General features: G+C 35.3%; 2 protein-coding genes and 1 long non-coding RNA gene across 5 annotated transcripts; 1 reads left to right on the top strand and 2 right to left on the bottom strand.

Moving 5' to 3' along the window:
* Positions 1–3,876: 3,876 nt before the first annotated feature.
* LOC122587968 lies at positions 3,877–4,689 on the bottom strand. The gene has a single exon (XM_043760120.1). The coding sequence runs from the start codon at positions 4,687–4,689 to the stop codon at positions 3,877–3,879; it is 813 nt and encodes a 270-aa protein (XP_043616055.1).
* A 2,913-nt stretch (positions 4,690–7,602) lies between these two features.
* LOC122580594 lies at positions 7,603–10,025 on the top strand. The gene is made up of 5 exons (XR_006320829.1): positions 7,603–7,685; positions 7,788–7,908; positions 8,811–8,914; positions 9,172–9,243; positions 9,504–10,025. It is a non-coding gene; the product is annotated as an uncharacterized LOC122580594 (long non-coding RNA).
* A 153-nt stretch (positions 10,026–10,178) lies between these two features.
* LOC122580576 (F-box protein CPR1-like) lies at positions 10,179–14,164 on the bottom strand. 3 transcript variants are annotated; one of them, XR_006320826.1, is made up of 3 exons: positions 12,725–14,164; positions 11,534–11,599; positions 10,179–10,434 (listed from the first exon to the last, which is right to left on the bottom strand). XR_006320826.1 is itself a non-coding variant. In XM_043752850.1 (2 exons), exon 1 carries the CDS (start codon positions 14,028–14,030, stop codon positions 12,765–12,767), a length of 1,266 nt encoding a protein of 421 aa, XP_043608785.1. In that variant the 5' UTR covers positions 14,031–14,163; the 3' UTR covers positions 10,179–10,434; positions 12,725–12,764. The 3 variants fall into 3 exon arrangements, 1 of the variants encoding a protein (XP_043608785.1); XR_006320827.1 differs by lacking the exon at positions 11,534–11,599 and adding an exon at positions 10,868–10,946; XM_043752850.1 differs by lacking the exon at positions 11,534–11,599 and having other exon boundaries at positions 12,725–14,163.
* Positions 14,165–14,571: the final 407 nt, after the last annotated feature.

Here is a 14,571-nt window from a genome sequence, read left to right as displayed (position 1 = left end):
GTAGATTTTGGGGATAAAAGGCTTTTGTTCCGGTTATTTTTTTTAGTAACCAATTCCGGTTATTTTAAAAAAAAAACCGATTACGGTTAACCGGTTTGGGTTTTAAAAAACTATAACAGGTGTAATCGGTTTCTAGTTAATAATAACCGGTTAACCGATACCGGTTAACCTAATAGGTTATTTTTTTAACTGCCCACTATCAATAATATATAAGCCAAAAGGGGTTTTCTTTTTCAACATAAAACAAGTTGTTCCGTCCGGATCTACCCACAAACACCACTGATAACACCACTTCTCTTCATCATCATCTACCTCTTATAGCCGCCACATATATCGATGTATATATATATATATATGACTAGGCGGTTAGTGGAACACACATACACACACAGGCACACAGCCACACAGTACGTAATATTTTTGATGATCTTGAACAGGTGATTCAGTGGAGGATCTTGAAGAGGTGATCAGTTGGTTCTTTCTCCGGTCTCCGATGCTTTTTTCTTTCTTTCCAGATGTATGTGACTTCATTTTTCTTTTTACATCTCGATATATATATATATCACCCAATAAGTGGTGAGTGGTAAGTATAAAATAGAAAACAATCCCAATTATATATAATTAATCGATTAACCGGTTAAAATTAAAAATAAAAACCGATTATCGGTTAACCGATTAGGAATCGGTTTTTGGTTTTGAAAGTGCAAATCGATTACTAACTGACGGTTTTTCCTAACCTATAATCGGTTTGTACTGTATCGGTTACTAACCGGTTACGATTATAGGTTAACTTTCGAATCGGTTCGGTTAACCGGTTTTTTTTTACACCTCTACTTGAGCTACATGGTTGTGTACATATCTTATGAATGTCTTCAACAATCACAAGGAAAGTACATTATGATATTTTTGAACGAACCAAAACAACATCTACATGGGCTACATCTATGACTACGAGAGTACCATCTAAATGTTTTCAATGGATATTCTACTTTCACAGAAGACCCAATTTTGTGTGCTAGCGATTGTGTAACGAATCCCGCAACCCGGTTTACAAAGAAGGGATAGAGAGGTCAACTTTCACTTTAGTTTGTTGGTTAAAGGGCCGCCACCTGCTACTCCGCTAGTATATGAGAATACATTGTGTTGGGTTAAAATGTTCAAGCCCAATTGTCTAAATGAACTATGGTCCATCAGAGCTAAGTAGGATAATAGTATATTAATATTTACCAATAAACTAAAACAAGATTGATATGTTCTTGAAACGACAAGTGACATAATCCTTAATCGACACATGTCCTTTTAATTGATTTTTTTAATTAAATTAGCTTCTTTTTTTTTTATTGTATATAGGTTCAAATTTCTTTATTAGACTTAGAGTTAAATTCTAACTCTTAGCTTATAAATACAAAACAAATTGTAACCTCATTTGATTGGCCGTTTTCTCATTAATAAAATTATCTCTTTTTATTTATCAATTATTCAACTCGTATTACTTATATTATTATAATAAGTTAATAACATGAAAAATTCAAAAAGTTGAGTTTACGATCTAAATCACAAGACTATTTCCGTCATCCTCTATGTTTACATGTTTTGATTTTGATGTGATTTTAAAATTTTTAGGTAAATCCCAAACTTTAACTGAACATATATTATATTTATCATTCTGTTTATTATAACTTAGGTTCTATCATTGGTTTATTTTAATCACAATCTATCTCATACTTATAAATCACGTATGAGGTATATTTGAATTTCTTTATGATACAATCTATATAGTTACCGTACATCATACGGGACTACGGGTATTAAGACTAGTATTCCAATAAATTGGAGTTCTTGTAGTATTTCTTATGAAATCGGAATCAATATCTATAGTATATTATAAATTATTTGAAAGATGTATTAAAATTAAAATTTTACAAGAATTAGAATATGGCAAATCATTAATATGCACTAGATTAATCAATAATTAATTACTTAAATTTAAAGTTAAAAGATTTCTTTTACATCATCATCGCTAGTCATTCGCGGTGGTGGAGTAGGACGCCGTCACCTATAGTAGTGTCTTTGACTATGTTTGACACAAGCTTTTTAAGAGCTTTTTAAGGAGCTTTAACTTTTAATTTGTTTTAAAAGTTGATGTGATATGTTGAAGCTATGCAACTTTACGCAATACGTGGGTACATTTCCAGATGAATAATGATGTGGTTGTGATATTGCTTGGTACTCATGGTGCATTAAAAGTTAATTTGTTTATTTACTACTTAATTTCACTTTGGTTAACTAAGAACGTAACTTCTAATTAGTAATTAGCCTACAATACTAACTCAATAAGCTGTCTTGTAGAAATTGTGAACCTTCACTTCACGTTTTTGAGATTACTTACAAAATCGCTATACCAGTATTACACAAAATTGGATGTGTAGAAACTGTCTTGTATATATTAGTATTTTCCATTATTACTACTTCTATATTTGTATTATTCATTTAATGATTCTATCTAATTATTTCACTTTTAAAATTAATTAATTTATAGCATAAATTTTTAAAATTTTTTATTGGAACTAATCACTATAATTTACGCTTCTATTTCTAGATTGTAAGTACAATCTTTGTTAACACAAGAGTGATCATGAAATGGAAGGAAGAGTGTAAGTTGGAAAGGTTTTTGAGTTAATAGCATTAAGTTTATGAGAGAATTTATGATTTTGTGTTAACGATAGTGCTTGAATAGGTTAATCGGAATGCTGCAATAAATTTGGGATAAGGATGTGTATGAGGTTTGTAACTCATATTTGATATTTATATGTATGTATGTATTAGATTTAATTGAGTTATTAGTTTAAGTATTAATGTTCCTGCTTTATGAATGGTTTATATAAGTTGAAACTACGAGGCATACGAAAGGGCAAAATTGATTTTTAAGGAATTAAATGAACTTTCTTTGCTGTTAAAAAAAAAAACTTTCAAGCACATGACAGGGGTTGTTGGTTGTATTAAGTGCTGAGTGTATTAAGTGGTTGAATGCATTATGAATGTCTGTATGTGTTAAGTAAAATATATGTAATTGACGGTTATTTTTGTTTATTAAATCAAAAAAGAATCATGAAATTTGACTGAATAATTAACTATTAAGTATATTAAGTAAAACAGAAATTCAGTAATTGTAGATATCGATGGTCAGGGTGCACAAATTCATAAGTTAGCTGATGGATATAGACACGTGTTTTCACGAAAGGGGATGAGACAACAACTTGGTTTCCTGATGTTATAAGGGGGGAGGGAGCCGGAGAGCTCAACCCTCTCAACCCTTAATTTTATCCAATCAAATTACTCCACCTCATTTCAACCCTTCAACCTTTTTTTTAGTGGCATCGGAAACTCTCAACCTTTTCTTCACATTTTAATAATGTATCCTTAACTTTATAAACTTTACATAACTAACCTTTTTTAATATAAACTAATCAAATATATAAGGAAAACACATACATTTCATTTAGATATTAAAAATTTAAAGATACAAAACATAAAATAAAATAAAACCACATACATTTTATTACGAAATATAAAAAACTAAATAAATAAATCGGCAATCGGTGTTGGTTGAGCCGCCGGGTCGTCGAGGTGGGATAAATTTTGTCTCCCAACGTGCTCTGTAAGATCATATCGAAGACGATGATGAACTTCTTCATCTTCTATCTCATCCACAGCATCGTGGTTATAAACCACTTGAACTCCCCTATCCACAATACGAACCGGTGATATTGCCCTTCCATCATCCTCTATAATCATGTTGTGCAATATAATACACGCGTGCACAATGTTAGTAATCTTGTCGACCGTCATCGCTCGCATTGGCCGATTCAAAATCCCCTATTTTCCTTTCAAAACACCAAACGCTCGCTCCACATCCTTTCTTGCCGATTCTTGAACTTTCTTGAACTTCTTGTCATTTGTTTCAGTCGGATATGGCATTGCCTTGACATGAGTCGCCCACCTAGGATAGATTCCATCGGTAAGATAGTATCCCCGTTTATAACGACGGTCGTTTACGGTAAAAGACGAGTCAGGAGCCGTCGAATTTCGCTCCCTCATATACAAAGTCGATTGCATCAAGACATTGATATCGTTGAGTGAACCTGGAGGACCAAAAAAAGCATGCCAAATCCACAAGTCTTGTGAAGCAACGGCTTCAAGCGTAACTGTTGGGTATGGATGATCACCTCTCTTGTATTGTCCCTTCAACGCTTTGGGACAATTTCTCCAAACAAAATGCGTACAATCAAGACTTCCTAGCATTCCTGGAATCTTGTGTCTCCATTCATGCGCTTTGTACAACCGGGCAACATCATGACTAGTCGGCCTACGTAAGTACTCGTCACGATATAACTCGATGACTGCACTGGAAAAATGATCAAGACTTTCGCGAGAAGTTCTTGCTGCCATACACAAGTAGTTATCAAAGTTATCTGGAGGGTTGCCCGTTCCGAGCTGTTCCACCGCGGATGTGCATTTTTGTATGGCAGCTAAACTCTTTCTCCCCGACCGATCTATACGTTGTTGAAAGTAAACGAACCGTTGCTCAATATCAACAACAATCTTCAAAAACAACCTTTGACTCATTCGAAATCTTTCACGAAACCAAACCGGGCCAAACTTTGGGTTTTCAACAAAGTAGTCACGCATAAGCGTTTCATGAGCTTGTTCCCGAAACCCCTCGATGTAGGCGCGGGTTTCGGTTGAGCTTGCTGTGTTGTCTTCAACCGCGTCAAGAACACTTTGCAAAAAAGGTAGGCTACTACCCGTGGATAAATTTGGAAACGGCAAAGGAATTGAAAATTCCGAAGCCGAAGAAATTGCTTCGGACGACGATGATGATGAAGATGATGGATCCATATGATGAAAATATGTTAATATTTGTGTTTGAAATGAGAAATATAGAGTAAAAATGGTGTTTAGTTGTGATTTTGGTGTAATAGGTTCGGTCCTTTGTATAGAAATTTAAAAAAAAAAAAAGTTTTCCAGACTTGTCACAAATGGTCCCTGGAGCGTCTTAATTTGCACCGACAGTCCCTTTAACGGTCAAATTACCGTTTGAAAAGTTTCACAAATGGTCCCTGTCTTCTCCAACTCTCCGAGAGATACATACTCGCCGGCTCCATCTCGTGCCCAGCTCCCCTTACCGGCAACCGAAGCTCGCTCCATCTCGCGAGCTCGCCGCCAACTCTCTCCTCCATCTTGCTCTGGCTCCCTCCCCCTAAGTACAAATAAATGAGCTTTGCAATTCCAATCTTATACTAAGACTTTTCATAGTTGATGCTGAGGTATGTCTTTACATTGAACCTCAACCTACTTATTATGTAATTGACTTAATTTTTGAGTTGTTTGTTGTTGATAGAGAGAAAAGGGTACCAAGCTTCTATCATTCCATGAATTATCTTGACGTAATAAAGGAGGCAAAAATTCAGTAATTGCAGTTGATAACATGAAGGTATGTCTATATCTATGCAAAATACGACTAAATTATTATTATTATTATCTAGCATAATGGTCTTTTCTTGATAGACTAAGAAGATTATATATGTAACCCAGATACAAAGATTTTGTCTTGGAAATTAGTTTTGTAAGGCTCTAAGCCTCCAGCATCTACTTAATGCTTGATATACTTTCTTTGCAGATTGACATACGTATCTTGCAATTTGATGTCATGTTTGCTAAGGGAGAACAGCAATAATCTTGATTCTACTCTTATGATATCTTTGAATATTCGTGTATTTACTGTTTTTCCGTAACAGTAGGGGGTTTTCAACTTATTTTCTTGAAAATACCTAATGTTTGATGGTACCAATAGCAATAGACATGCTTTAAGTTTATTGGTTTTATCCCTTAAATCTTGGAGCGGTGATACAGCTACTTTTAAGTAGCTGTATATGTCCGTATCTTTTGTCGCACTTTTACATATTTAATTCTTTGAAGTTTCAATTTGACATTGATGTTTCCACTATTTTATTTTTCCCATAAAGCCATAGATTATTGTCTCTACAAGTGGCTGGGACTGCGGTAGAAGGCACTATGTACATATTAACAAAAAATATTGGGGCGGTGAAGAGGGGGACTCTGTTTTTCCGTTGGTTTAAGGTACTGATGATACTTTAGCGTACAAATTTGTCTTTATGTCAAGATAGTTTCTTTATATGTTTTTGTTCTAAGCCTATATTAAATAGTTAAGGGTGTCATCTATTTTAATAAGAGCAGAAGTAGTCACTCCCAAAAAAAAGAGAAAAGTGAGGTTCAAAGGTTAGCAGGAGAACAATCAACTGACATTGTTTTGTGGAGAGGCATGTTGAGAATCTTGAAAGATGACCAAAATACCCAGCTGATGAAATGGAAACATTACATCTGCTGAAATGGAAGTTGCATCTAAAGTCAAATTGCTAGAGTCAAGGGTCGGTTAGAAGGGAAAAGATATCGAGACATTACTAAAGTCAAACAACGAACAACGGGCTAAAACTGTACAAGTCTTGAAATTAGAGAATGAGTGGATGGCTTAAGCAGAAGCTAATAACCGGGCTTAAGCACTTTCAGTTTAACTGCAAGTTACCCAATGGAAGCTTGAGTCGCAGCAGCAACAAATGACTACAATCCACCTTAATGGATTTGCTTTGGACGGTAAGCTCAATAAAGGTTCTCATGGGAAACGGGTTGGGTTGAAGAGATGGGCACAAATTATCAGGTTAATCTTAAACGGGGCAGGTAGGTCTTATAAAAATAGGATACAAGGCAAACAATTTAAATGGGCTGCATGATTATCGGGACACCAATGTCAATTCTAATCCATGCAACCACCTTAACACATAATGGATAAAAGGGATATCTTTTTGGCACAAGTCAGGGGAATCGGGTTACCGAGAAGCAAAATTTTGTCTCTGCCCTTTTATCGTTATAACTGTAATTAGTGAGTTAAAAGTATGATTAAGCTAAAGTTATTACAATATTATATTCTTTTTCTCAGGGTGACTTATAATTTTTGTTTGTAGAATCGACCTCATCAGTTTTTCTTAGTGAGAGTTTAGGTAACTTTAGATCATAAAAAATGTATATCTCACAAAATGGGCTAAATTGGCAGACAGGAAAAAATGCCCCTGGGTCAACATTTGATGCACTAAACCTTTTTGGATAATCCAAGCTAAGGTCAACCTAAGAACATCCAACCTGGGTTATCTTTTAGATATGGGTAAACCAAACTGGGCAAATCAGTCTAGGTAATTATTCACGTTGGGCGAGTTTCTAAGTTAAGTAAACCTGGTCAGGCCAAACCTGGTAAGATATGAGGTTTTGTTTTTGGATAATGAATATAAAGACGAGGTTTCTTTCAAATAGATTAGCTACTGCATACATATTTATACACTTATACACTTGAGTTTGATAATCCACATATTGAGTTTGGCTTATCGAGATAGATCTCCGACACGTTGCTCACGAAACACATTTTCATATGATTAGAATGGTAACGATTCCTGGACATAACTTGCATGACACATGTAGGAGACTAAGGTTTGAACTCCACACAGAAGAGTACATCAGTGGTTAGTCGCCACACTTCAAACTCTGTTGAATTTCGGTGTCTACATCTTTCAGTGTGCACATTGTTCATGTTTTCAAAACTCACATTAGTGCACTAGGTATGTGTTCATGTATATGTAGCTTTTACATCTTCCGCTTAGTAAATTACTAAAGATCTATATTGATTAACACAATTGTATGCCGATTCATTAATGTTCCAGATTTAGGTTGCAACTTGAAGTGAATGATGGGAGCATGAGCACCGTGGTTGTGCTATTTGATGAAACAGCCGAAAGTTTGATTGGCAAGACTGCTAAATCACTGGTTGATGATCAGCTCGAGGTGTGAATAATCGTGAATTTATCATTTTACTTCACATGTTATTTCCAGTATTTATTTTCTTTACTATCACATGTCGATTTTCCTACATTAGTACTTTGCTTTAGGACCCTGTGAAATAATTTCTTCCCCGAATGCATATTGATTCTTATGTGAAGGCCTGATATTTGGAATTCATTTGACAATGGCGCTGATCCTCCACTTCCATATACACCATCGCCTTATTTGCACAATTCAAACAAGGCTAGGTATAAGTGTATAACTTCTTTATTAAATCTTGTAGTGCTTATCGGTTTTGGCTCAAGGATATGGACGAATTTCAGTCCGTGACTATGGATCAAGGATTTTCGATCTAGATTTATGTTGATATCCTATAATGGATATATAAAATATTAATTAACATATTGTTTTCACATACTTATCAAATGAAATCCATGCTCTTAAGCTATGGATTAGTTTTTTCGTGTGTCTAAAAACTTAGTGCATTAATCATTTGATGTCTTTGTCATATTGTACATGGTAAGTTGATAAATTGAGAGTACTTAAAGTTGGTCGAACGTAGGCAAGTCAGGGTGGGCAACGGGTCAGAATGGGTTCATGTTGAAATAGGTAACGGGCTGTGACTGGTATTTTTATTTTTTTATTTTTCATCCTGGCATTGGAAAGCTCATAATAATTATTAAAAACAAATGATAGATTAACTCATTGATAATAACCAAAGGGGTTACTTGGTGTCTATACAAGTCCATTTATCTATGTTATTTGGGTTCGTTAATATCCTATATGTATTGGTTTGATATACTGCACAAATCAATGTGAGGCAACGTGCAATACAGAAGCCATTGCATAGTTTTCATAGCATCTAGTAAATCAATGTCTTCCTTTTTTGTGTTTGTGGATTGCAGATGTGGCTCTGAAAAATTCCAAGGCCACTCAAGCACCAGCCTTGTAAAAAGACAATCTGGAGAAAGAGCCTGCTGAAATTCAGAAAGTTCTATTAGCAATGCAGGTCAGTGCTTTCTATATTATCATTCTGATATTTGTATAGAATACAGTTGAAGGCCCCATTTTTTAAAAAAATTTAGTCTTCTCATCGAACACTACCAAAAGCCAGTGAAATCTTACTAGACTTTTTAGGTTGGTGAAGGTTCTTATCTTCCACTTTTGTACTCACGGGTAATAAAAAGTTACATTTTCTTCAAGCCTCAATTTCCATGTGTTTTTGTTGCTTAAAGAAGATAATAACATCCCACATTTTGGCTGCAGATGAGGAAGGAACTTCAGTGAAATCTTCCAAATGTTTTTGTTGCTAAAAAAGTTACATTTTTGTACTCACGGGTAATAAAAAGCAACACACATTTGGCTGTTTTTTTTTTGTATGTGGTGTGTTTTCACTTTATCAGCCCAGTTTGGATTTAGTTTATGATGAGTATTAAATCTATGATTTCAATGAATGTTTCTATTATTTCACTATTATTTTAAAGTGGTTTATCTGCTTTGTAAGCTACCAACGGAATAAGCATGTGCACCTGTTGGCTTCTGTTTCTGTTGTTTAATGATTTGCTTATCGGTATGAAATGCAATTTTGTTTTTGTCAGGATGTTCTATGGTACGCATGGGCCATTGGCATTGTTTAGAGGTAAAGATGCAAGCAGAGCACTTGCAAAAATGTCATTTTAAGAGAAAGATATTACCGGTGATATCACTGATCCAGGTGCGTTCGAGCTTGATGCATTGCAAGATCGGGAATACAAGTTCATGAGCAAGTACGTCAAGGTTAGAAACATCAAGAAACTTGAAGGTGCGCCTGAGCCATCAACTGCTGCAGAAACCACCGAGGCAGCCGAAGCCAACCATCGTGAGTTAAATGTTAAAGAACCGTCTACGGCTGCAGCTGCTCCTTATGTTTGAGAGCCCAAAGAAGCTGCAGATGAGGAAGGAACTTCAACCACAATAGAAGCCGTTAAAGATGTTAAAGATGAGTAGAGTTTTATGATGGCTGAGTAGGGTTTGGATTGAGTGCTCGTTATTGTTGATTAATATTTTGCGAACAAGTTATACCTCCTATAATTAAGCTAGAGTTAATGACTAAGGTAATTGTACTTATTCCAAACTTAAAATATCGTGACTGCTCCAGGACATCTAGTGGGAATCATACGGGGGCCTAATGTGATCAAGTAAAAGCATAAAGGGACAACATTTAATGACAAATAACCTAATGTGATCAAGTATGTTGCGGCAATCATTCCGTTGACTTGGAATGACTGCAACAATTTGCAGTAAATATATGACATCTCATAATTAAGAATATAGTTACAACACTTGCACATAAATAGCCAAATGTGTTCGTTCATGAACAAGCCAGAGGTTTTTTGCACACTAAAACATAGATGACAATGAGCAAAAACTTTAACCTTATATAACCGTACTTGAAGTCACTACATTTCAAAAACTCCATTCTGTCACCACCTGTCACCATACATCTTCATCTTCAGTGTCTTTTTTTTATTTCCATGGGAGTTGCCTTTGCTGAAAACGAAACCATGTTGTTAGTGACTTAGGGTGATGATGTTCAATATTTGATCAACTTAACCAAAGAACACATAATAACATTTTTTTTTTTCTTTTTTTGGTGTGTGTGTGTGGGGTGGGTTCCTTGGGGTGGGTGGGTGGGGGGTGTCAACGGGCGTTGGGAGTGGGTGTGGTCACCACTCACCAGCCCTTGTTTGGCTTGAAGTGCATCCAGCTAATCCGCATGCGGATGCTGATCAGGGTGGAGGTAAAAGCAACCTGCAACATCTTTTCTTCTTACTTTCAAAAGTGGTCGTGAATTGTTCGGTGTGCAAATTAGAGGTAAAAGTGTCACAGGGGGATGGAGACAATGATATGAAACTGCTATAGCTCTCCTGGTTGTCTTTAACAAACCCGGTGCTGTAATCCCGAAGGGGAAAAAAAGAAGTACCCCCCATCATAGTGAACCTCTCCTTGTGATCGGGATGAGGTAGATGCCTCCCAGCCGTATCTGATTGCGTGAAAGAGCCCTAGAATATAATTCACCACAAGTAATTTAAAACAAGTAAAAACTAAAACCCAAAACACCGTAAGGTGAATATGAGTTTATAATTACAAAACCTAACTTGCTATAACAAAAAAAGGCTTTTTTTCATTATTTTGCAAAAGAAACTACACCCTATCAGATTTTCGTCCATAAAGATAGAACAGGGAGCATATTAAAAAGTCAATTCTAATTTCTTCTGTAGAAAATACATCCATTGTCTAGGTAATCAATCATCATGGAATTGAAATTTGAAGTTCTTGATCACCAACAACATTTATAAAAAAGTTTTTCCCAACAAGTAATCACAAATAAACCACTTTGTGATCTTCTAGCGAACATAGACCTCTATTCTCTTTTTGGTTACAGTCAGGACTTAATCTAGGTCTAATTAAAACCTTCCAAAAAGATACAATAGCATATAAATAATACTCTTTTTGGGACATGATGGTTATGACAAAGTTACAAACATTTGAAAGCGAGCAACAATCATGAATCTAGGGTTTTCCTATTGGGGCATCCAAGGTCATTGCTTTAGCCATATTTAATGCAGAACAATATAATCGGATGAACCTTGACGCCTTAATCTCCATCTTCAGGGGGCTTTAGCCATATTTAATGGAGAACACTGGTTGGAGTCTTCAAAATCAGATAAACAATGCAGAATTAAATGAAAGAAATTTCAAGTTTACAAAGAGCTCTCAAACTTATCATTCAATGCAAACTAACTTTTTAAAAGAGGAGTTACTAGTAGATATCAATAGAATAATGTTTGATTGAACTACTAATATCATTCAACCTATTTTCTTGTAAAAACTGAGCAAGTGAATTAGCATTATATTCCATCTTTAAATAGTGTCATGAGTATATGCTCTCTCTATATCAGATGAACGGCATGTCCAGACACAATATATAATCTAAACATACCAGTCTATAAAATACGTCTACTTGAGTATGAGCTCATCAACATATATGTGTGATATGTTTAAAAAATATAAGATTAATCTCCATTATAACACAAGCATCCATCTATATGGCATCCATCTAAAATTTCTATAACTTGAACTGCACCAATATGATAAGAAAAAAAAAATCTGTTAGAATTAAAAATTGTGGTTTTTAATTGTAAATTCTATCTATGGAAGGGGTATTAGTGTTAATTAGGTGATTTGTATAAATACCCCTTCATAAGTCATTTGTAAAAAAGCCATTACACATTAATCGCATAACAACTTCTCTCTAACTTACTTTCTATCTCTAGATCATCTTCAACCTCCCATCACCCTCACACACTCAAACACACAAAAAAACCTTAAATCCACCATTAAACCTTCAATTAAGCTCAAGTTTATCTTTATCAAAATCAATAAGCTGAGACATGATGCTTTATGCCCCGTATATTACTGTGGCCCATCATTAACATTAGGGTACACAATAGTTCTTTCAAACACTTCCATTGCATATAAACAAAGCATACAGAATCTCATCAATTCTGACAACTAAGAGTATATACAAAGAAAGTAAAACAAACAGTTTCCTTATTGGGCAGAATTAACACAATTACACAACCATTAACTTTGAAACTTTAGTTTGTAAAAGTAAACAACGAAACACTCCATCTGTCATTTTGGATGTCATATATAATCTGAAGCATATTGAATTATTTTTAGAATCCAAGCATTTGCAAAGCAATAAGTTTTAAGCAAGTCTTAAATGATGCAACTAAAGATATCACCTACACAAAACCAAAGTAATTTATTTTACCTTATAAACAAGCCAGGTCTCTCCCTGATGAAGTAGTAGATCATACAGCTACTCTTGGAAGATATATATAACCATCAGGCTTATCAAGAAGATATAGCGTTTCCGTATAGAAACACATAAAGGACGCAAAATCTTTTCCATCAATCTCGAGATTCTCGACGTATTCATTATTCGGCTCATAAATTTGAACATTGGTTGTTTTTTCGGATTTGTATGAAGTTTCCATTATTAATTCACCAGTCTTCTTGAATCCTAGGATTTGGCGTATTGAGGCATCTTCTACTTTAATGGTGTATAGCTTTGTAAACGATCTACTAACACCTTCCTCGTTCATCATCCAAAGACAATGACAAGCTGATACTTGTTCCTCAAAATGATATGCAAGCAAAACAAGAGACTCCCGTAGCTTAGATATAGACGGAATTTTACAACGAAAGTTTGTTAAACTACCTGTGAGCCTTATCTCTTTAAATTCTTTGGCAGTCAAATCGAATGACACGATCAGAAAACGTGATTGAGGTAGAGCTTCTTGAGCATCAATACCATCTTCAGGATCAAACATATCATAAGCTACCCAATAGATAAACCTATCAATAATAACCTGAGACCTTCTAAGTCTAATTGAGCCGCGGGGAATATTGGTAGATAGAATACTCCAAGTCCCGCTGCTCCAAGTAAAAACTCCAACTATCCAAGGGAGGCTAATGCGTCTTATATCATTTCTATTCCGCCTATAATGAACAGAAGTAATCTTGATAACAGTAGGATCAAACGTGACAGGACACACCCCAAAACCGAAAACACTATGAACGTTATGATCATAAAACTTCCCATTTGGCTTATCACATATATCTGGCACTCGAATACCAACGGATTTCCTAATTGAAACATTCCAAAGAACAACCATCTCTGTTCTACTGGAATGATCATCTGAGTGTTCATAGTAATAACCGCTAAAGCACAGCAAACCATGAGAGCTGCCCACTACATTTGAGAACTTGAGGGTCTTAATGAGGTCAGGAACAGGGGAAATAAATCCTTGTAGGACAAATCTATCATCATCATCAACAAAAGTAATATATCTTTCCTGATCACAATACCCTGTTGACCAATTAAGTACATACCTTAAAATGAAACGATCATGTGGCTGCTGAGGGTGGTGATGAACAACGTGAGAATTAATAAAATCAGGGTTGTCGATCAAACCCTTGAATGACTTTGAAACAGTTCGGAATTGAAGTAATGGCTTCAAAGAAAGCCTCTTCAAGATTTCCGCTTGTATTTCTAACGGGATATATTCTGACATTTGATTTTCTTTGATTTTTATTTTGGGGAAATATACCAGGATGTTGTTGAATATCTAGGGTTTTCAAAATGGATAGGATCACTCCTATTCACTACTTCCATAACCCAAAAGGTTGTTTCTTTTTTGAGTTAATTGCAGCATCCATCCACGTGGTTTATTCATTTTCGTGGTTTACATCTTGTTAAGTTTTTTTAAATAAATCCGTTCAAACTTGTCATATTCTTTTCAAGCTATGTCCCTGTGGCTAACGACGTTATTATCTGGCCGTTAAGTCGACGCACGTGAGGGCAGTTTTGTAATCTACCACCCACAAACAACTTTGTAATTGCACGATTCGTCCCTGTGGTTTGTCCATTTTAGTGGTTTACGTCCCTACTCATGATTTTTTGTGGAATAGATCCAAAATACGCAAAATTGTTGCATGTTTCCTCCATGTGGTTGATGTAGTCAATTTTTTTCCGTTAAATGGAATCAAGTGCCACACATGTAAAGGTATTTTCGTACACTCTCCCCAATCCTACACCTATTCTTTTTCTCTTTC

Source organism: Erigeron canadensis, chromosome 1, assembly GCF_010389155.1.
Source record: "Erigeron canadensis isolate Cc75 chromosome 1, C_canadensis_v1, whole genome shotgun sequence".
Classification (NCBI taxonomy): domain Eukaryota; kingdom Viridiplantae; phylum Streptophyta; class Magnoliopsida; order Asterales; family Asteraceae; genus Erigeron; species Erigeron canadensis.
This window is presented reverse-complemented; position numbering and strand designations above follow the sequence as displayed.

What these genes read in the sequence shown, in the direction of transcription:
- LOC122587968 (XM_043760120.1), bottom strand. Translation starts at nt 4,689, where the DNA reads ATGCGTGACTACTTTGTTGAAAACCCAAAGTTTGGCCCGGTTTGGTTT.
- LOC122580576 (XM_043752850.1), bottom strand. Translation starts at nt 14,030, where the DNA reads ATGTCAGAATATATCCCGTTAGAAATACAAGCGGAAATCTTGAAGAGG.